The sequence below is a fragment of the Puma concolor genome, chromosome D2 (genome assembly GCF_028749965.1).
Source record: "Puma concolor isolate L17-30 chromosome D2, mPumCon1.1.hap2, whole genome shotgun sequence".
NCBI classification, from domain to species: Eukaryota; Metazoa; Chordata; class Mammalia; order Carnivora; family Felidae; genus Puma; species Puma concolor.
The window spans coordinates 38,207,068-38,229,456 of NC_141677.1; the positions used below are offsets into that span (position 1 = coordinate 38,207,068).

General features: G+C 43.0%; 1 protein-coding gene across 24 annotated transcripts in view; it reads right to left on the minus strand.

Moving 5' to 3' along the window:
• Nucleotides 1-22,389, minus strand: part of KCNMA1 (potassium calcium-activated channel subfamily M alpha 1) — a 739,980-nt gene that overhangs the window by 286,845 nt on the left and 430,746 nt on the right. For all 24 annotated transcript variants that reach the window (XM_086680076.1, XM_086680093.1, XM_086680079.1 and 21 more), the window contains exons 4-5: nt 20,884-20,977; nt 19,916-20,027 (exon numbers count right to left, since the gene is read on the minus strand). In XM_086680076.1, coding sequence (XP_086536202.1) covers nt 19,916-20,027; nt 20,884-20,977 — 206 coding nt within the window. The remainder of the gene's footprint in view (nt 1-19,915; nt 20,028-20,883; nt 20,978-22,389) is intronic.

Genomic DNA, 22,389 nt, shown 5'->3' on the forward strand with positions numbered 1-22,389 from the left:
CTCATCAGTGTTATTATTGAACTGTTCTATTGACTCATCAAGGACTTCAATCTCCCTTGGTAGACAAGGTACTTTGAATTCCCATATCCATAACTAGATTAAGCTACTCTAGGCAGAAACCGTCTTACATCTCACAGTATAACCCTCATGACAAGCACAGTGCTGTAATCAATACGTTATCTGTTGAATGAATCATTTATTACTCTCAAATTGCATGCCCAAATCCTGTTCTCCTCTCTCTCTGCCTTTTTTTCCAGGCCTCAGGAGACACAGTGATTCTACTCAAATTGTTACCACTCTGGGCCCAGTTACAAGCACCCAAAGCGGATACTGTTGGTGTGCCTGTTCTAAACACCCTTTTATACAAAAACAACTATAATCCTTTGGGCAAAGAGCTGTAAAAACTGACAGCAGCTAAGGAAATTATTCCCCTATGCAGATAACACTGTGTTCCCAACAGTTCTCAATAAGCAAATAAAATCTCTCAGACAATTAAGTTGCTGTTTAAGGCTATTTGCTCTGGAATTCCCCAAAGGTATTCTGAAAGAGTACAAAATGTTGGTGATGAAGAACTAAACTACTGGCTGGGTTACAATAGATTATGGAATTAAGACAGAGCAGAAACAGACAAACAAATAAAGTATTATGCAAAACCTTTCAAGGTCCTAATTTTACCTTGCTTCTATGTTCAATAGTATTTTCCTGGACCACTTTCTATTGTCAGGAAATAAAATGGACAGGGAGTTTTGTTGTTTTCTGACCACAGTATAGAGATCCATCTACGTTTTGATCAAGATTAAAAACTGGGCAGGTCCACACCAAATGAGAAAAACTGGGAATTTTTTTTTCTAAGTCTTTCTAATCTGTAAGGAAGCTATCCAAAAATCCACGGGTCCTCTCCAATGGGCAAGGAATGAGAAAGCGAATTAGCAGAAAGTTTTTGAGCACTAGAGACTAGGCAAATTGACTTCAAGAAAGTGGAGAAATCACTCCATCTATGTTGATTTTCCAATCTGTAAATAGGGAATATTTGTGTGTGTGTGTGTGTGTGTGTGTGTGTTTAAATAGGGAATATTTGAAAGATGCTTGTGATGTTTGGAAGGTGTAGTCTAGAAACCCCCAATTAACTTTAGAGTGCTTTGCATACATTGATTAGATGGGCCGTGAGGTTCTTATTTACTACACAGTCATGACTCATCCTTCGAAGATCTGACCTGCTGAACATAATGACCTTGTCTTTGTGCTGGTGACTAATCATCATTAGGACGGCCAAGAGAGGCTAGCCATACCAATTCTGCCTTCCAAAAGAAGTACAAAAATTATTATTCCTTTTCTATAGATTTAGGGATTAAGTCTCATAAGGAGAACTCTTTAAAAATTATCAAAGAAGGAAGCTCCAGAGATCTAATCACCCTCTTGTAAAGCATACCCTCCTTCACTATTTTCTGTGTGGAGGATGGTACCATTAACGGGGAGATATCCAAGCCAAAAGCCAGTCATTCTAGATTTTTCCTATACCTTCATCTTCCACATATCTATCAACCACCAAGTCTTTTAGGGTCTTCTTCCTTGATATTTCTCTTGATTTTTGCCTCTTCTCCATAACTCTGCTTCTGCCTTAATTACCACAAGTCCTTATGACTTCTTCCCTAGATTCTGAAGTGGTCTCAAGCAGTCCTGTCCTCTGTCTCGAGCCAACACCCTCCCAATTTCTCCCACAGGATGTTCTTTACACTCTCTCCTGCAGACGACAGAATTCTAGAGGATTTTCAGGGAGACACTTCCAAGATCAGACTTGCACATTTCAAATTCTGACACATAATACCCCAAGTCCTGGCAGATATGGCCCATGCCTCCTGGGACACCTTTCCAGGGCCTTGCCCCCATCATAGCTGACTCTCAAAATAAAAACTGCTTCTGCACCTCTCCACACGTGGTGCCTTCCCTATCTTTTCCTGGCCATTATTTACTCATCATTCAGGCCTCAACAGAAGCAACACCATCTCCATGAAGCTCTCTCATCCTTCTAGAACAGAATTGACCACTCCCTCCCTCTGCCAAGCTTATTTTTATTATACTTATTTTTTTTACATGTATCTTCTTCAGTTAGACACTAGACCAACTGAGGACAGATACTGTGTCTTATTTCTGCGTATGCCCAGTGCCTGATACAGAGCCTGGCTCAGAATAGATAAATGAATCAATCAATTAAAACTTTCATGAGACCTTTAACAATTTATCTACTTCTATAGCAGGGTTGGTAAACTATAGCCCATAGGACAAATCTGGCCTGTCACCCCTTTCTTTATTGTCTGTAAGCTAAGAATGTCTATTTTTTACATTTTTATTTTATTTTTTTAAGATTTTTTTTTAGTTTATTTATTTTGAGAGAGAGAGAGAGCATGAGCAGGGGATGGGCAGAGAGAGAGGGAGAGAGACAATCCCAAGCAGGCTCGATGCTGCCAGCACAGAGCCCTTGTAGGTCTCAATCTCACAAACCGTGAGATCGTGACCTGAGCAGAAATCAAGAGTCGGACACTTAACTGACTGAGCCACCCATGTGTCCTTATTTTTTATATTTTTAAATAGTTAAAACATATTATAATATTTCATGGAACAGGAACACTGTACGAAACGCCCATTTCAGTATCCATGAATAAACTGTAGAGATACAGCCGTACCCCTTCTTGCACACATTGTCTATGGCTGCTTTCTTGCTACAAAGGTAGAGTTGAATGGGTGTGCTGGAGACTATATGGCCCCTAAAGCCTCAACATTTACTAGCTGACCCTTTACTGATGTTGGCTGATCCCTATACTATAGAATGGAACATGGGCACCCGTATCATTTTGTTGTTCCTTCCATTGTTCATTCAGTGGATATTTACTGAGTATCTACCATGTGTCAAGTGTTTTCCCAGGTTCTGGGGATAAAACATAGAGCCAACAAAGGTACCTGCATGATGGAACTCACAGTCTGGGCCTGCAGCAGGAGATAAAAACGAATCAAACCCTCTTATAAGTACCTTTGCTATTACAGTGCTGATGGGTGCCAAGAAATGGTACCAGGGGTAACCTCCCATCATGCACTGGTTGGTGGTTACTGTAATTATCAAACACTGTCAAATCTGTGTTCACATCCACAGCACGAACGTGGTTCTCTTTTCTCCCTTCTCTCTTGCTTCTGCCCTGAGACTCTTCATCCTCAGCCAGCTTTTTCTCTTAAATTGACTTAACAAATTTCTACTCCCCGTGTGACACGCATCCTCTTTATAAAACCCCGGCACCAGAACAAAGCCTGGCACATGAGAGACACTCAGCCATCATCACTGAATAAATAAATGGAAGAATTAATTAATTAGTGGAAGAAATGTAGGCAAATTCCTTGGCATCCCTGGGCCTCAGTTTTTGTCATAAGTGAAATAAAGGACAAGATGTTCCCAAGCCCTTCTAGTTTTGTGCTCTGCAATTCCTCATGTCCTTAGAGGGGGTCCCCATCTGGCTTTCTGATTCACTCACTTCTGTGGACATACGGCAGCCTCCCTCTGCCTCTGTAGCCTGATGCATCATCTCTTGAATGACACACGCACCCTGCCCAAGGCAACACAGCCCACACCAATCCATTCCACAGATGACTGCTGACAGTGAACGAGGAGTATACCTTGGGGTTTTAGCCAAGGTCTGCTCAAGGTCTTTGGTACAAAGGATGGCCAGGCTGAACACACACCAGCAGAGAAGAGACTTGACATTGGCTTCTTAAATTGACCCATTAGAGCTAAAAATCATGAAGCTTTTCAGTGTGGAGGTTCCTCAGAAAATTAAAAATAGACCTACCCTATGACCCAGCAATAGCACTACTAGGAATTTATCCAAGGGACACAGGAGTACTGATGCATAGGGGCACTTGTACCCCAATGTTCATAGCAGCACTCTCAACAATAGCCAAATTATGGAAAGAGCCTAAATGTCCATCAACTGATGAATGGATAAAGAAATTGTGGTTTATATACACTATGGAATACTACGTGGCAATGAGAAAAAATGAAATATGGCCTTTTGTAGCAACGTGGATGGAACTGGAGAGTGTGATGCTAAGTGAAATAAGCCATACAGAGAAAGACAGATACCATATGGTTTCACTCTTATGTGGATCCTGAGAAACTTAACAGGAACCCATGGGGGAGGGGAAGGAAAAAAAAAAAAAAAAAGAGGTTAGAGTGGGAGAGAGCCAAAGCATAAGAGACTGTTGAGAACTGAGAGCAAACTGAGGGTTGATGGGGGGCGGGAGGGAGGAGAGGGTGGGTGATGGGTATTGAGGAGGGCACCTTTTGGGATGAGCACTGGGTGTTGTATGGAAACCAATTTGACAATAAATTTCATATATAAATAAAAAAAAAAAGAAGGAAAATGTGTGTGCAAATAAATATAGGTTAGGTCCAATCGAAAAAAAAAATAAAAATAAAAAAAATAAAAATCATGAAGCTTTTCTTTCCACACCCATTTTTAAATTGCAGCTTCAACATGGGTGGCCATTGTAAAGCACATGAACACATACACACAAATTACCCCTTTTGTTGTCGCCCCTCCACACACACACAAACACATGCTACTGATCATTTTTTAAGGGTCCTGGAACATAAGGAGCTCTGAAAACTTGATTCCTGGATTACTTTGTAGCTCTTTTCCCCTCTGGAAGTAGCTGCGTCCCTTGGGTATCTAGACTCAATAGAGGTGGTCTGAACAACGCACATTTGCACCCAAGGGTCATCTGTTTCTCTTGCTCTGTTAACTGCCTGGTTCCACGGCTGCCATCGTCAGATCATTGAAGTGCTCCTTGAGCAACCACAAATGCTTCTGGGATTCCTGTTAGCCCTAGAATAACACGTTTCCTTCTTGAAAACCCTAAACTTTCCATTTGGCAACAGGACATCAGAATTCTGTTTCTCCTTGTGTTGTGGCTCTCTCCCTTCTTCCAGTTTCTTCCCATCATTTTTTCCCCCTCATCTAGAATATTTTTTCAACTTTGCTGAGATGAAGTCCAGCCAGACAGTCAAAAAAAAAAAAAAATGACAGAAATGTCATAACAGAAAAAAACAGGCTTTCTCTTCCCTAAAAATGAGTTGATATAAGGAATGACAACTCGAGATAAAAATATTCACTACTTTTTTTGGCCTCTTTTCATATTATTCTGCATCTGCTAGGCGGCTTGAAAGCATATCATATGAAAAGCTCTATTATCTTCCCCAGAAATGACCTTTGGGACCCACCCAATGGCAGTCAATGGTAATATCATGCTAACTCACCTCGCAGGAGGAAGGAATGAAATACTAACACAACACTAACACAGTACACGCCTTATTTAAATACTGTAGTTCTGGTTCATCTATCAGAGCTGCTTTACTGGGATACGTGTATTATGATCACACTCGAGTTTATTAATAAAGTTCCTATTTCTGTGTAGGTTTGACAAACATATCTATTCAGGATCTGCACATTCTTCCATTTTTCATAGCTGGCCAGCTTGACATACAAGAAGGAAAGTGACAGGTCCTTCAGTATTTCTTTCAAATCCGAAACCAATTCAAAGGACAGAAGGCACATATCCCACCAAAGGACAGAAGGCTTAAAAAGATTAGATAAACAATTGAAGAGAGTCCTTTGTTTTAGAGCAACACTCTGGAGTCAGGCTAGGGTATCTCCTTTCCTTGGCCTTCCTGGGACATCTTAGCACATGTTTAGCCTGAATACATATGCCTACTTTTTAAAATTTCTATCTATTGGCCTGACATTTGTCTTTTTCAAGCTTTCACAGATAGTCTGGGGCACCTTTTGAGGGATATGCTATCTCGAAGAGTCAAAAACAGAGCTTACATTCGCCGAGGTTCATTCACCAGGATTGAAGGAGGCAGAATTCGGGAGGACAGAAGCTTCTGTGTGTTTCATTCCTAATTTCTCCCACTAGGGGGCAGAACCACACAACAAATCTTTTCAGAAGCGTGGCCTAGAAAACGCGGTCCTGCTACAGTGAGGGACTGGAGAGAGTCTCTGAGGGCCAAGAGAATAGACATTTGGGGCAGGTCACTGTAGGGAAAGAAACGTGTGACACCTGGGTTTCCCTCAGATCCCCTCGTGCTTGCACTGGATCCCTCCTCTCCACCAGACTAGAAATACTTTTACTAAGGGAGAAGGGTGGGTAGTAAGCAAAGCTATTGCTCAAAATGAACAAAAACCAAAAATAGGAATGAGAAGTCCTGAGACAACGTGCACTTTGCTCCAAATGCAAAAACACTGGAAAAGGGATTTCTGTCCCAGTTTGCAAATTCAAGTTAAGTGTTTTAAGTCGCCTAAGATACTCACCCGCCATATTATGGATATTTATTAGTGAATCTGCTGTAACCTGTTTAGTGTTGTCAGCTGATGTCAGGACATACAAAGTCTTTGTAAGGATGCTGGACAATAGATGTGGCAAGTGGGAAAACAGTCTAGTATGACTGTTTCCTATAGAGAAGAATTTCTGTGTCCTAAGCAGAGAGATAATATTGCAGCCTAGACCAGTTTTTAAAGGGCAAGTCACTGTGGCCAAAGATAACTGTTCTTGAGGAGGAGGAGGGGAGGGGGAGGAGGTGGAGGGGAGGGGGAGGAGGGGGAGGAAAGGAGAGGAGAAGGCCCTACTGGACACTGAGGATGTGTCTACATAGCAAGAATCTGCCAAACATGATCAGCTGCTAACGTTTTAAGGGGGAAATTCACTCCCCAGCTAGAGACAGCCTTCATCTGGCAGGCTTCACTCATCTGTTATCTTCCCATCCCTGGAAACATCTGGGTTTACAAGCCAGGGTTTATAGACTTGCCCTTCCCACAACAAGGGAAAGATACCTCACTCACAGTCTAAACACCAAGCCCCGTACAGCAACTAACACGTGTACTTGTTTTAAGGTCTGTGGAATGAATGAATGAGGATGATAATAGCAGTAACAATGGTGGCATTTAATGGAGTCTCTTCACTAGAACCGAGATTCAGGGAAGGTGAGTGAGGTGTGCAGGGAGCAAGCACCTGGAGGGGCTAGGGCTGGACCGGGAGTACCTAGCAGGAATGAAAAGCTCGGGCTCTTAGATCACAAAGACCCGAGTTTGAATCCTTGCTGAAGTCACACAGCAAAGGAGACAGCTCACCTCTCAGAGCTCCAGGGTCTCTTATCTAGGGCTGTTGGGAGGATCAAATGAGACAGGCAGATAAAGAGCAAAGTCCAACACCTGCTGCACAATACTAGGTAGCTCTAGAAATAACAGCAATAGTATGGGCAGAAATAGGATGTTACTTTATTACTATTACATTTCTTACTGATTTCAGAGGAAAGTTTATGCCCAGTTTATCAAAACCGATCAGTAGGGACCACGTGCAAAACACTGTGGCAGTTAGTGGAATGTAAAGGAATACATAACATAGCTGTTATTCTAGAGCAGGGATCACATCACAGACTTTCAATAAAGAGCCAGATAGTGAAGATTTTAGGCTTTGGGGACCCTAGATCTCTGGCTCACTGCCCAAGATAAGATGTAAATAAGTGGGTGTGGCTATGTCCTAATAAAACTTTAGGAAAACAGGCAATGGGCCAGCTTTGCCAGTTTCTGATCTAGTTCATCAGCCAGGACATGGACTTATAAAAATACTTTATACATGACTTATAAAAAATATAGTCAACTTTGGAAGGGAGACCATGAATGATTCAGATGATGGCGGTTTCAGAAGGGGTGAGATCGTAACTGGCTGCGTTCAGGTGAGCACAGAGGATGGATGAGCATCAGTTGCTAGTCAGGGGGTGGGGTCTACCAGAGTCATGGAGTTGGGGCATATCTGCAGCGGGGATCGGGATGGCTGGTGAGTAAGCTGCTTGGTGACCACAGGGAAGAAATTCACCGAGAGAGGTAGAAAGGGAGGCTGCGTGAGAATATGAAAGGCAAAGATTGTGAGATCGAGTTTTGACAAAAAGGACGAATTTGTTCTGCCCCTGGTCTGGCCGTGGAAAAGTTCTGCAATCCACCCAGGAAATAATAAATGAGTGGTACCCACTGTGAGGTGGGTTGCTAAATTCTTATCTGGCCTTAAAGACAGAAGTTGAATTGAGCAGTTGTTACTTGAGAGCAAAGTGTCGTCAAACTGGTATTTGATTTTTATTTCTGGTAATACAATGTGGCTCATGAAAAATGGAGCTTTGCTCACCACCTGTCATCTGCCCTTACTTTTGCCAGCAGGCCCGGGTCCAGGCTGGGGCATCTAGGTGTCTCCAGGTAGGATGCCTGGGAAAGAGTGTTTGTTAGAATAAATTATCCTGGGGTGGAGAGGAGTCAGGCTCTATCATTCTCCAGAAAAGGGAGCTGAGAGGCTCTGTCCCGCAGGGAGGGAGGAGGTCTGGCAATAGCGTCTCAGAGCTGCTTCCCGTGTCCACTTTCTCCCTACCTGGTCTGCCAGCCAAGTCGATCCATCACGGCCCTATCTCATCGAGAAGAATCAAGGCATCTATTTTTTCAAGATGATGCAAAGGTAAATATACGTCCAGTCCTAGAGATTTAGGTTGCTTGAGAAGGCTGTTCCAATAATACCCCAGATGAAGTACAGCCATCTGGAGAGGTTTTGGCATCTATGAAAACCTACTGCTGAATTTGTTCCTTGAAGACATTCATTTTGAGATGTTATTTCCAATTTGGCCTATAACAGAGCTGTACACGTCAATGAGGATTTAGAATCCCTGCTACCTACAGAGGGCATCTTATTTAAAGCATGCCCTGACAAAGCAATATCAAGGGAATACAGTCAGAAATCTCTTACAGAGGAATAATTTCTCTAGAAGCAGTTTCAGCCAGAGCAGCAACCAGAGCAGCAATTAGCTCCCTGAAACACATCTAAACTTTCTGCGTGCCACTTTGCTGGGGCTGCCTTCCTTCAGAGCCCAGTCAAAGGGACGGAACTCAGTGAGTTCATTGCTCTTGCCACACAATAGCAATCCAGTCCCAATGCTTTTCCCAAGGCGCATGGCACCACTTAATAGCCCTCTCCACCCCAAAATAGCTCAGGCAAACAGTACAGCCCATAATCTCTAACCTGACACTATTTCAAGATGGACCAATGGTGGTAACATAGATTGTTTTTATTTATTTGGCTACTTGTATAGAATAAACCAAGAGGTTCAGAAAAAGGGGGCTGGAGAAAAGGGGAAAAGGTGTTTTAAGGCCAAAACCAAAAGTAGTTTGGAGGCTACTAAGTTATAGAAATTGTATTAACTCAGTTTTTTTTAAAAAAATGGATTGGGTTATTTTTCTTCTAAATTTCCTTTCTTACCTAGGAGTACCAAAGAACTTTCTGTTTAGGGGGCTTTTCACCTTTTCTTAGGGGACTGGAATGGGAGGAAGCTGCACTCAGTATTTGCTCTGATTAGACAGGGCTGTTAGATTAATTTTTTGTAAGTGAAACTATAATGGCTAGTTAATTTTATAACTTGAAAGCTAGCATAATAGAACACTGAGGAACATAAACCTTGGAGGTAGAGTGCCTGGGTCCAAAGCCTGGCTCTGCCACTTACTCACTATATGACTCTTGGCAAGTTACAGAACCTCTCTAGGCCTTGGTTTCCCCATCTGGAAAATGGGGCTAAAAATGATCCTTATTTCATAGTGGTGTTTGGAAGACTAACTGGGATAATTACAAATTGTACCTGTACATGTACAAACACACATATACATACACACATATAAAGATGTAAGATGTGAACAGATCCAACACTACCCTAGTTATGGAAGCACCTTCTCTTTCAGAGCACATACTTCTTCTCTCTCTTTCTCCATCTCCAAAGACACCTGGCCCCCAAAAGGGAAGCCACACTTTTCTTTTATTGTTATTGTTATTATTGTTATTGTTTTATTGTTATTGTTATTATTTTAAATTAAACCACTAACTACAGGGAAGGGTTTACATAGAAGGCTTTGGGTTTTAGAGCATCTGTGTCCAACTGCCTCAGGTCACCTCTGGTGGTTCTCAAAGGCCCTTCCTTCTAGACCCTGGGCAATGGGACCAGGAGACTCCTTGGGGTGGTGGGGGGAAGAATGGGGAGTTTATGGTCATAGCGGCTGACTCAAGTCAAGTTATTAGATGTCAAACACCTTGTGGGAATGCAAAGTGAGCCTATCCTTACCTCTGACTAACTGCCAAGTATCTACTGACTTTGAGCCAATTTATCTCCCCTCCTCCAGCCTACTTAATCTCACTCTGATCCAGCAAAGTCCAAGACAGTCCTGTAGGGGGCACCAGAGACCTTTCCTTTCAGAGCCCAGAAGGCCATTTCAAAATGCAGCAGTAGAGTCCTGGGGAAGAAGCTGGAGCTGGAGCCAGGGCCAGAGCTTCTTTTGTGCAGTTGTTGCCTACTGAGGCCTTAAATAATGTAATCTGGATAGGGTGGTGGGGAGTCTTACTTCGATGGTGTACATCTGTACATCAGTCCTCTCATTAAAAATCACTTCAGTAAACATTTGTTAAGCTTCCACGGTTTACAAGGGTGTCCCAGACATACAAAAAGTAAAAATTCATGGTACGTTCTATCACAAGACACAGTCTAAAAAAAAATTGTTAATGTTTATTTACTTCTGAAGGAGAGAGAGCGAGACAGAGCACGAGCAGAGGAGGGGTAGAGAGAGACAGAGACACAGAATCGAAAGCAGGCTCCAGGCTCTGAGCTGTCAGCACAGAGTCCAATGCGGGGCTAAAAGTCACGAATGGTGAGATCACGACCTGACCTGAGCTGAAGTCGGACGCTCAACCGGCTGAGCCACCGAGGCACCTCTCTCACAAGACACATTTCTAGAGCAGTGTGGTCAGGTGGAATTCTTGTGATGATGGCAATGTTCTGTATTTGTGCTGTCCGACACCACAGCCACTAACCACACGGTGCTAGCGAATGCTTGAAATGTAGCTAGTATGAGTGAGAAACAGAGCTTTGAGATTTTATTTAATTTTGATTAGTCTACATTTAAGTAGCCCAATGTTGTTAGTGGTTACCTTACTGGACATTTCAGTCCAGACTAGAAAGCCTGGCTACTTTGAATATGGTCCCCAGACTAGAAACACCAGCCTCACCTGGAAACATGTAGAAAGGCAGAATATCTGGTCCCGCCCAAACTTCCCAAATCAGAAACTGCATTCTAAGACCTCCCAGTGTTTCACATGCACATGAAGACTAGGAAGCACTCTTCTAGGGAGAAATTAACTCAACGTTCACAATTAGAAGATGTATATACATGGTTCTCAACCTTATTGCATTTTTGATGCAATGGAGAACATTAAAAAATGCTGAACCTGGGTCATATCCCCCAACCCAGAGACTCTGATTTAATTGATTGGAGGTTTGGTCTGAACATCATGAGTTTTGAAAACCTTCTGGGGGATTCTTGTGGACAGCCAAATGTATAAGCATCCCAGAATAGCCTAGGACAGTGGTTCTCAAAATTGGGTGAATATCAGGGTGGCCAGGAAGGTGTGCAAAACAAAGATTGTCAGATTAAACTCTGGGAGTTTTTGATTCATTGGGTCTGTGCTGGGTTCTAAGAATCTGCATATCTAGGAAATTTTCAGGTGGTGCTGATGCTGCTGGTATGGGAACCACACCTTGAGAACCACTGGACTAGTAATTTTAAAAGCATGGGCTCAGAAATCAGATTGAACTGGGCTGAGTCCTGGATCCACACTTACTACCTGAGAAAGTTACATAACTCGCAAACCTCAGTTCTCTAAATTGTAAAATCAGACTATAGTATTTACTCATTGGGCTGCTGTGAGCATTAATTCAGATAACGTATATGAGTTGCTGAGCCCAGTGTCTGCCTTTAATAAGCAAGTAATTGTTCATTATTATCATCCTTGAAAGAAAACACACTCATTCATTCATTCATTCATTCATTCATTCATTCAACAAACACAAATTATGTGCCAGGCACTGTTCCAGGCACCAGGACACAGCAAAAAAACAGGACGGTCAATGTTCCTGCACAAAGGTGTCATGGAACTTGTATTCTAACTGATAATATAACACAGATGATAATACTGCTTTTATAGCACTAATTGTAAGAGCAAAAGAGAAAAACGTCAGGGAATTCATTCCAACTGGAAAAATGGGAAGGCTTTACATGGGTGGTGAAGTTAGGGCTGTGCCTTAACAGGGAGAGGGATGCCAGCCAGTTAGATGGGGCAGAAACTCACTCTGCCCTCAGCAGAAGGAACACACAGCAGGGTAGATGCAATTAGCAGCCTGGTGGACCCCTGGCGGGAATTGTAAGGGGCAGGGGAGGCTGGGAGTCAAGTCTGTGTGCCTGGGGCTGCCCACAAGGGGCTGCCTCTACTTTCTGGCCAAATCATATTTGGGGTTTTATGGTTTTGTTTTGTTTTGTTTTGTTTTGTTTTAAGTTTCAATACACTGAAAATTCCTGATGTCAGGAAACAGAAACCAGGCAAAGGCTTTCACCATTGAGTACTTTTACCAAATGCAGAGGCCAGTCAACAGAAGGCTAGATATTAACCGCACCTCACTTTACCCGTTGTGGGATTCTTCAAGCAAGGGAGTGGCCCTGGGGCCAGACACCCTATGATGTAGAGGGCAATGGAAAGCCTCCTAAGACTGCAGCTGTGCCCTGAGAGAATAATGAGAGGAAAGGTGACTCCACACGCTGCTTTCCCTGGGAACACGTCATAACTTGTCGCCTCATCTGGCATTCTAAAATTCTGGTTTCTCTCCATTCTTTAAAATAAGCTCCAGAAAAAGCAAGAAAGCATGAATTCTAAGGAAAGGAAGCTTTTAAGCAGGGGGCATATAGACCTAACATGTTCCCCTCAATTGCTGCAGCCACGTGGGAAGCCCCCCCCCCACCAGAGCAAATGTTTAAGAATAATGAATAGTAGGCATATCGGCTTAGTAATTCACCAGGTCCCAAGAAAAGAAGAAGAAGAAGAAGAAAAACACTACGTGGAAGTGAGGAGAAGGGGGAAGTTCTCAGGCTCCAAGCAAGATTTCCCCAAAGGTCTCCTCCCATAACAGGGTAGAAACGTATGACAAGGCAAGGGCGTGGAGGGCCCAGAATGCCTACTAGGTCTTTTGGACTCCAAAAGACTGTGCAGAGCCACTGGCTCCATGATTTGGGGCAAGATACTTAACTTCTCTGAACCTCAGTTTCCTCTTCAGCAAAATAGGAGTATTAATAATAATACCGCTTTTGATGGGCAGAATAATGCCCACCCACCCCCCCCAAAAAAAAACATTCATGGTAATCCTCAGAACCTGGGCATATGGTAATTTACATGGCAAAAGGTAATCACAGTAGCAGAGAAATTAAGGTTACTAACCCGCTGACCTTAATATGGGGTAAGTATCTTGGATTATCCATGTAGGACCCCAGTATAATCACAAGGGTCCTTAGAAGTAGGAGCAGGAGACAGGAGAGAGACAGTCTGAGGAAGGTGATGACAGATGGCAAGATCAGTGAGACGTGGTAAGAGGACTCAACCCAGGGCTGCTGGCTTTGAAGATGGAGGAAGGGGCCCCAAGCCAAGGAGTGTGGGTGGTCTGCGAAAGATGGAAAAGGCAAGGTAAGAGAACATTCCTCTGAGCTTCCAGAAGGGAGCACAGCCCTGAAGACTCTTGTCCCTTAGCCCAGAGAGACCCAAGCTGACTTCTAATCTACATACCTGTAAGAAATAAACTTGTGTTGGGGCACCTGGGTGGCTCAGTCAGTTAAGCATCTGACTTTGGCTCAGGTCATGATCTTACAGTTCATGAGTTCAAGCCCCACATTGGGCTCTGTGCTGACAGAGCTTGGAGCCTGCTTCGGATTCTCCCTCTCTTTGCCCCTCACCCACTCATGCTCATTCGCTCTCTCTCTCTGTGTCTCTCTCTCAAAAATAAATAATAAAGCATTAAAAAAAAAAGAAAGAAACTTGTGTTAAGCCACCCCATTTGTGGCGCTCACTTGTTACTGTAGAAAGAGGAAACAAACACATCCATCTTGCGGGGCTGTGGGGCTGATGCCTCGTGCAGGGAAGGGTGCTTTCTTCTCTAGGACGGCATTATCATTGGTGGGCACCTGCTATCCTCTGCACAGGGTAGGCTGGTCTCCTCTCCCCTTCGAAGCAGGCCACTGCTCCCCAGTTTCACCCACCACGGCAAGCCGGGCTGAGCCGGTGCATTGCAGAAGCCTCCTCGCGTTCCTCCACCCACATAAGCTCTTTCTCCTGTGAACTCCCACGGCCCTTACAGCCTGTACCTGACAATTTGGGACTTAATTATACAGCGGGCAGTGTTACTTGCTGTTGCTGCATGCGTGTTTATTTTGGTTCTAAAACTAGATTGAAACCTCAGTCTCAAACAGGAACTACGTTTTGTCCTTTTGTTGTTGTTTTTGAGGATCTGAACTTTTTTTTTTTTTTAAATCCTGTTTTTATCACCTTTTGACACAAAAAAGGTACTGCCCGGGCATATATTTATAAGCAGATATCTTAAATCATTTTAATTGCCTTGTGGCTGGGCACTAACTCATTTTTCTATTTTTTATCAGAGTTCTCTCTTTTGTAGCAGTGTTTTCCAGAGGTGCTGAAGTCTAACATGGGTTAGAGGAACAGGTACGTTTATAGTTGACAGTTTTTCCACCCTGGGTTCAAAGCCTGGGGCTCCTTACCATCCCCTGATTTCATTAATCAGAGAAGAGGGGCAATGTTGGAGATCATAGTAAAACATAGTAAAACAGGGTGGCCAGACATGGTCCCCTCATCTCAGTGCTGAGTACACAGTAATCACTCAAAAAAAGCTAGCGAGATGAGTGGCCAGTGAGTGCATCATTATTTTTTCTCTCCTCTCTCCTTTTAACCACACAAAATGACCCTCAATGAAACCACATAAATAAATACACAGAGGAGGCACAGTCTGTTGACCTACCTTGGGGATACAGTTCCCCCAAAAATGAGACAGACAGAAGAGCTCTCCTCAGCATGTTATTCTAGTCTCAAAATAAAATACATCTCTCATTTCAAGGTACATTTATTTTAGTGAGGTAGGATAAGGATTTGGTGAGAGAAACAAAAATGAATAAGCTGGTGTGTGTGGGAACAGGAATTAAAATAAGCAGAGACTTGCCGCCTGCCAACGTGGATGTCCTCACATCCCGCTGCCTTATTTTTGGTTCCATTCTGGTTTGTTTTCTTTCTTGGTGCTTTAAAATATGATAGGTAGGTTAGAAAGAGAAGCCTGGGATCATCGTGAACCCCGTCCTAGGTACATAGTATTTTACTTAAACTGCCTCACAAAATCCCCTCTGCAGCCCTGTGAGGTGAGTACTGCCCATTCATTGGACAGGTGGAAAACTGAGTTTAAGACAGGTAAAACAACCTTGCTTAAGGTGACCCATTGGCCAAGCCAAGATGTGAATTGAGGTGGTAGCCCAGAGCTTGGCTCTGACCCACTCTGCTCTATTGACAGCATGTGTGGAAGCCTCTAGTCTCTCCCTCTCTCTCAGGTGGAACAGATCTGATCCCCAAGGTGCTAAGGTACCTTGGGACTCGGGAGACACCAGACAAGCTCTATGTGTTCCCCAGGTCCTAGTGACAACTCTAGAAACTGAAGGTGGGCAAGGACGAGTGGGATGGGGATGAGGAGTCATGAGGACGTGTGTTCTTAAATAAGAGCTCTTCCCCTCCCTGCCTGCCCGAAGTGAATCTCTCTCAGTAAGGAGAGATGGAGAAGTGCCAACAGAAATTAGCCAAATCAGCTCACTCACCCCAACGCAGTCCTCAAAACCCCCAATCTTTCAAGGCTAAGGACAGAGGCAGAAGAACAGCATGAATACAGACATAAAATCAGATCAAATCTGGGGCAAATCACCCCTTCCACCTCTTCCAAGGCTACGCCACCTGGGACAAGAGCTATCGTCGCTGAATCTGTTTCCTTATCTGCAAAATGGGGAAAGTAACTCCCAGCTCACAGGACTTTTCTGAGAAGTGAGTTCATATATGTAAGGGGCTGATCAGAGTTCCCAGCACATGGTAGAACTGGAATTAGCTGTTATTATCAATACACCATCAAATGCACTAAGATAATACATACATAAAGTAAACCAATACAATACTATATAATATGCAACCATACATTATGATAAGAAGTCAAATGTGGTGTGCATTTTGCTCTGGCAAAGGTAAGGATGGGGGTCATAGCCCTTGTTCTGTTTTGCACCCACATGACTCCAGCTATAGCGCAGCCCCCTGTGTCATAGAGCTCAGCAGGTGTGTGCAGGAGAAATAGAACAGACTGCACTTTTCCCCAGCTTATGCCAAACCTCAACCAGTAAAGGCAGCACCCTTTCATTTTCCAGGAGGAGGGTAACACTTCCTGAAATGCCCCCCATTTAATGGGATTATTCCTTCTACTGTCTAAGCCATATCTCATGAGAATGTTCATTTTATATTTGGCAGCTCATCAGCACAATAACTGTTTCACGATGTAATAACCCATGTATTAAATCAGACACGGAAACCTCCTTGAAATATTATTCTACTGAATTCTCTTCCATAACAGGAAGACCAGTGGTGGAGCTCACCCAAGGGGCTGAGAACCACAAGCATTTCATTAAGGATGCCTTCTCCTACAAGGGGGGAAAGGTTATTTGTTGTTGGTATTTTTATTATGATTTTATAGCCCAAAAGTTTGTTGGTCTGTTTTCAGTTTCAATACACTTATGCTTCCTAACGCACTGTATAAATTGCCTATTTACTGGGCTCATTTTTTTCCTGTTCTTCCCTCACTGCAACATTATGGGGTAGGATGCTATTTTATTCACTGTTGTTTCCAAATCATCTGGAAAAGTGCCTGGCACATAGTAGGTATTAATAAATACTGTTCGATTGAAGCATATTTTAAAGGTTTAATTTTTGAAGAGAAACCATAGCAGATGCAAAAGTATATCTCATTTCTCTTCTTTTTTCTTTTTCTTCCCCTTTTCCTGTTCACTCTGGTGGATTTTTCACTAGATGAGAACACCAAGCCAAAAATCAGGATTAAATCATTCCCAAGAAGGCATGAATTTTTAAAATATCCAAGTTCTCCTGACACAAAGATGCTTTTAGTCTCACAAGGAGACTTGGCTCTATACCCTTACCCTGGGGTGAGATCTGCTCGCTGCACAGGAGGGTGTCTCCACCAGTCATGAAGGACTATCCTCAGTCACCTAGGACCACAAGGGACCAAGAGAGAATGGAACTTGACATAAAATTCCAACTCATGAAGTGTGGGGACTAGATGATAATTTAAGTCCAAACCTCCCATTTTTCAGAAGGGAAAACTGAGGGTCCAGAAGCAAAGTGGTTGTTCCAGTGTACAGAGTAATTAGAAGAGAACAGAAGAGAAGAGAAGAGAAGAGAAGAGAAGAGAAGAGAAGAGAAGAGAAGAGAAGGCAGGAAGAGAAGGCAGATTCCTTTCCCTCCTCCCTCCCTCCCTCTCTCCCTCCTTCTCTCTCCCTTCCTCTCTTCTTTCCTCTTCCCCTTCCTTCTTTCTCTGTCTGTCTGGAGTTTTTCAGGGTCTGTGCACGCTCACGGGTACATGGGTACATGCGTGTGCGTGTGTGCACACATGCGTGTGTATACTCTTTGCAACAGGATGGTCTAGGATGAACCATGGTTAGCAACCCATATGTAATTTTGACTCAGGAATGTTGATGGTTTGATTTCACCAATTTCCCAGTCCTTCCCAACAACCTAGATGCCAAATTTCTCATGAACAATGCAAGAATCCTAGAGACATTCTGAGCTGAAAGTACCTGAGAAATCATCTAACCTAACCTTTATTTTACAGATTATAAACAACAGGCTGAGTGAAAGAAAAGTGAGCTCCCCAGGTCACAAAGCCAGTTAACAGTCAAGCTGAGGTAGCTGGGACCCTCAGTACCAGAGCATATTCAGGTTACTTCTCAGATTTGTGAGTGGCTCTGATGGTTTCATCAAGCTGGCTGGAAAACCCAATCTAAGCAAGCAGGTTTCAAATCAAGGATGATGACTTTTCCATTGAGTGAATGAATACAATTCTAATGTGAAAATCCGTCCAAAATAGAATCCTTATGGGATATACACACATAGATACACACAGATATGTGTGTATGTGATTATTGCATACATCATATACAAAGGGTGCTTCTTTTTTTAAATACTTGAGATGAGGCATGTAATAAATTCACAATGCTAGCAAGGACATCAAAAACATACTGCTAGTGGAAGCATATCTTGACACAACATTTCTGAAAAGTGAACCATCAATTTCTGTACAAACTAAAATATATGCATGCTTTGATTCAGCAATTACTCTTCCAGGAACCTAGAACCATCTAGAGAAATAAAATTGCACAGATGTGTGGATGAGGGTGTTTATTAAAACATTGTTTACAGTGCAAAAAGAAAATAATCAGGTGGTCCATCATTAGGGCTGTGTCCAAATGAACTGCAATACAACAATTTGTAGAATTCTGTGTAACTCTAATAAAATGAATTATTACAGAGCTGAAGGGATGTCCATCATTTATTTGCTAGTGAGAAAACCAAATTCCAGTGCAATGTCATGGACACACGTATTTGTACAAAGACCACCTCCTCTACAACATATATATGTACACATCCATGTTTGTAGCAATGGGGCATGAAGGAAAGATATGGAAGTATATGAACACTGAGCATCCCAGGGAGAAGGCAGTGAGAACGGGGAAGACATGATTGATATTTCCTTTATACATCTTTAAATGTTTATACTGAATGTAATATACATAAAACCTTGGTTTGCGAGCATAATTCATTCCAGAAACACACTTGTAATCCAAAGCATTTGTATATCAAAGCAAATTTCAAGAACCGTTGGTTCAGTTGTGATCGTGCGACATTCAGCCTCACATACGACTCATATTGCAAGGCATCGCTCGTTTATCAAGTTAAAATTTCTTAGAAATGTTTGCTTGTCTTGCGGAACACTTGCAGAACAGGTTACTTGCAATCCAAGGTTTTATTTCTATTACTTTGAAAAAAAATTGAGGTAACACCAAAAATTTCTAAAAATACAGATTGGACGCACAAGTAGTCCTCTGAATCCTGTTTCAGCCTCCCTTTCCCCCAGTAGACCTACAGCAGCAGGAACATTCTGAGAGAATTATTCAGTGCAACAAAGAGAAGCTCAAAGCTGTCTCTCTATGCCTCTGGCTGCCATGACCATCCTCGAGCTAACTACTTCTCCTGCCAAACTGTCTTGCTCGTAATGCAGGAAGTCACCTGCCAGGGACAGACAGGAAGGGACATGTTGAGCAGATACGGGAAGTAAGATGTGAACACAGCACCAGCAACAGCCCCTCCTTTAGCACGGGAGGGGAGCTCCACCTCCTTCAAGGAGACAGTGGCTCGAGATGCCTTCCTGTACGCTGTCCCACAGAGGAACTCTTAGCTCTAGATAAACCAGGCAGGAACCACTCATTATAAAACCGAGAAGCAGACAGAAGCTAACTTCGGCAGGCAGGCCTTCTGGGGCACCTGAATCAGTTACTTGGAAAGTTGGCCTCGTACCAGGCTCTTCTTTGTCCAGTTCTAACTGCAGGCTGAATGAAAATGACAGAAGCATGAAGGCAGAGGTCCTGGCTGTGACAGTGTGACCCGTAGGCTTCAACAATGAGAAAACTGCCTTACCTGAAGCACTCACTGCGCGAATCCTCCTGGGCTAGTGCTCTGAAGAGAACTATCCTCACTAACCCCCCAAACTCCAAGAGTTGTGCACATTCACACAAAACTTTCTTTCCGTGGGGACAGCCCAGGCCTCTGATCCACCACAGTTCGGGAACCAGTAAGAAGAAAGGAGGAGAGACTGACTTACCAAGCCAACTTCTGTTTAAGTACACAGACACAAACACTGGGGGAACCGTGAAGAAATCTACCACAGAGTTCACTTCCAGCCAGAACCACAGCTTATCGTTGGCTGCAATAAACTGGGGAAAGAGAAAAGGAGACAAAAAAATGAGAAGCATGATGCTGGCATTCTAACTATGTTCTTTTGCCAAAGGCTATGTTTTGGTTTTTCATGGGGGCTTGGAGGGAGATGTTATGTCCTTCTCATATCTATACCAATCACAGGCTGTTTCTATCTTAGAATTTGGATATACAGCCTTTTCTGGAGAGTGACTGTATATTATGTTAACCTTGGAGAAATACCCAGCAATCTATTTTCCTATGGTTTTCAATAGTGTTATCGGAAAGTTTGAGTGGTCTCATCTTCGTTAGACTCCAACGTAAATATAACTGTAAATAAGGCATATACGTATGCATCTACTCACACATGCACGTGTGCACACACATGCACACACAATCTCTGTGATACACACTCTATGCAGCCACCCCCACCCCCGCCATCGCCGTAAACAGGCTCCAGTATAAATGCCCAAGTCCCAAATTCGGCCAATCTACCCCCTTGATTCAGTCCTCACACCTGTTCTCTTAGGATTCAGTTAAGCGAACCCTGATAAACATAATTTTAAGAGAAGTTTTTTGTTCCTATTAAAGGCAACAATGCATTCGTATTTAGAGAGATGAGAAACAGTAGGCCAGCAAAGGCAAAATAGTTATTTCAATCCCTGTTTCTCCTCCTTGGAACAAGATTTTAACATGCACTTCAGAAAATGCTGAGTTGAGGAAAGGTCTTTGTCAGAGACTGAAAATCACAGCGCAGGTCTGTTGTCTCCCCTGGAAACACTGGGCTTCATCTCTGCGAGAACAGATGCTGGTGAAGGATGGTCCCTGGGTCCAAGATGCCCCATTATGATACTGGGTGGCACTGATCAGACTTACCCTCAAGCCAAAGTAGAGAAGGAAGAACACGTTGAAAGCCATGTCGATCTGTAATGTGAAATCTTTGTAGAAATTCTGGCAGGATTCTATTGGGCTATTAGACAGGAAGAAGAAAAAGCAAGAGGTAAATGAAAAGCATCATCAAGTCTTCCACAATACTGTGTAGCAGTGGTGCTCGGGGTAGAGGACAAAATGAATATTCGTTAACTAAAACATTTGGTCTTTCTACCCTCTGTGATAATCAAGCAAGCATTGCCAAGGGGTCTTTTCATTCAACCATTCAGTCTTTTGTTCTTTTGTTTTTGCAATTATATATATATATATATATATTACTTTTTACCATCATTCAACAGGTGAGCTAAGAATCTAAAAAGGATCATGCAGACACCTTGGAGGAAGGACAAGCAAGAGAGACCATCAAATTCCTTAATTTCATATTAACCCTTAAAGAACTGACTTCTTTCTTTAAGAGGACACGTACCAAAGCTAAAAATAGTCCCTCACACCCTCAAGCACACTGGAAGTGGAGCCCATTTTCAGTGAAACACAGTGGCTATGTTTTAGACCTCTTTAATGCCATCAGTTGATTAATAATAAAGGACCCAGGAGCATCTCAGGAAAGCTGTGGAAGAGAGGATCCTGGTTGATGTTCTGGCTAGACTAAGTATGGACTTTAAGTGCAGCACTCGGATCTGGAGAAAGAAGCATTGCCTAACCGGTAAAGTTCAAGACCCTTAAACCAAAATGTTGAAGCAGTACTCTAAGGGTTAATTTCTTTTCTTTTCTTTTTTTTTTTTTTTTTTTGGCATGCAAGTTAATTGGCTTTGTGTGTGTCAAGCAGCCAATGCGAACCCCCAGCACACTCTACTTTGTTCAAGAGTACACAGTTTAAAACAGTACTACTATACAAACTGGTACATGGCTTCCATGTGCTTTCCCGCATCAAACTGATCAGAGGATCAGTGTGTGAAAAGTCCCAAGTTTGGGGCTGAGTGGGAAGCAGGAAAGCCTCATAAGTATCTCAAAGCTGTAAATGAAAATTCATAGTATACTCTTATCAGTAAGCAAATGGTAACACTCAGGCCAGGAATATAAAGAAAGTGAGGGGAGGGAAAGGGGAGGAAGGATGGGGAGAAGCAAAATACCTTCCCTGGATGGGAAGCAACATGGACCTCCGGGCCAGGAGAGGGCCCCCTTGAGAAGTGCAGGATGTCGGATTTCTGAGTACCACCATTTTGGAAATCACTGTAGGCAATACCAGTTAGTATAGTTGTACTTCTGCAAGGGCAATGCTTGGTTGTTCAACAGGCATTATGGGAATGCACAGTGGGTCAGTCTATGGGACTCTCCAATCATATTACATGCACTGGATTTATCCATTCTTCATCTCTATTACAAGTCAAACATGCCCTTGGTCATCTCCCAAATCACAAATAGGCGGAAAAACCTCCAGACAAGCATTAAGAGTTATCTACACTTGCATTTACCAACTACGCAGACTGAACA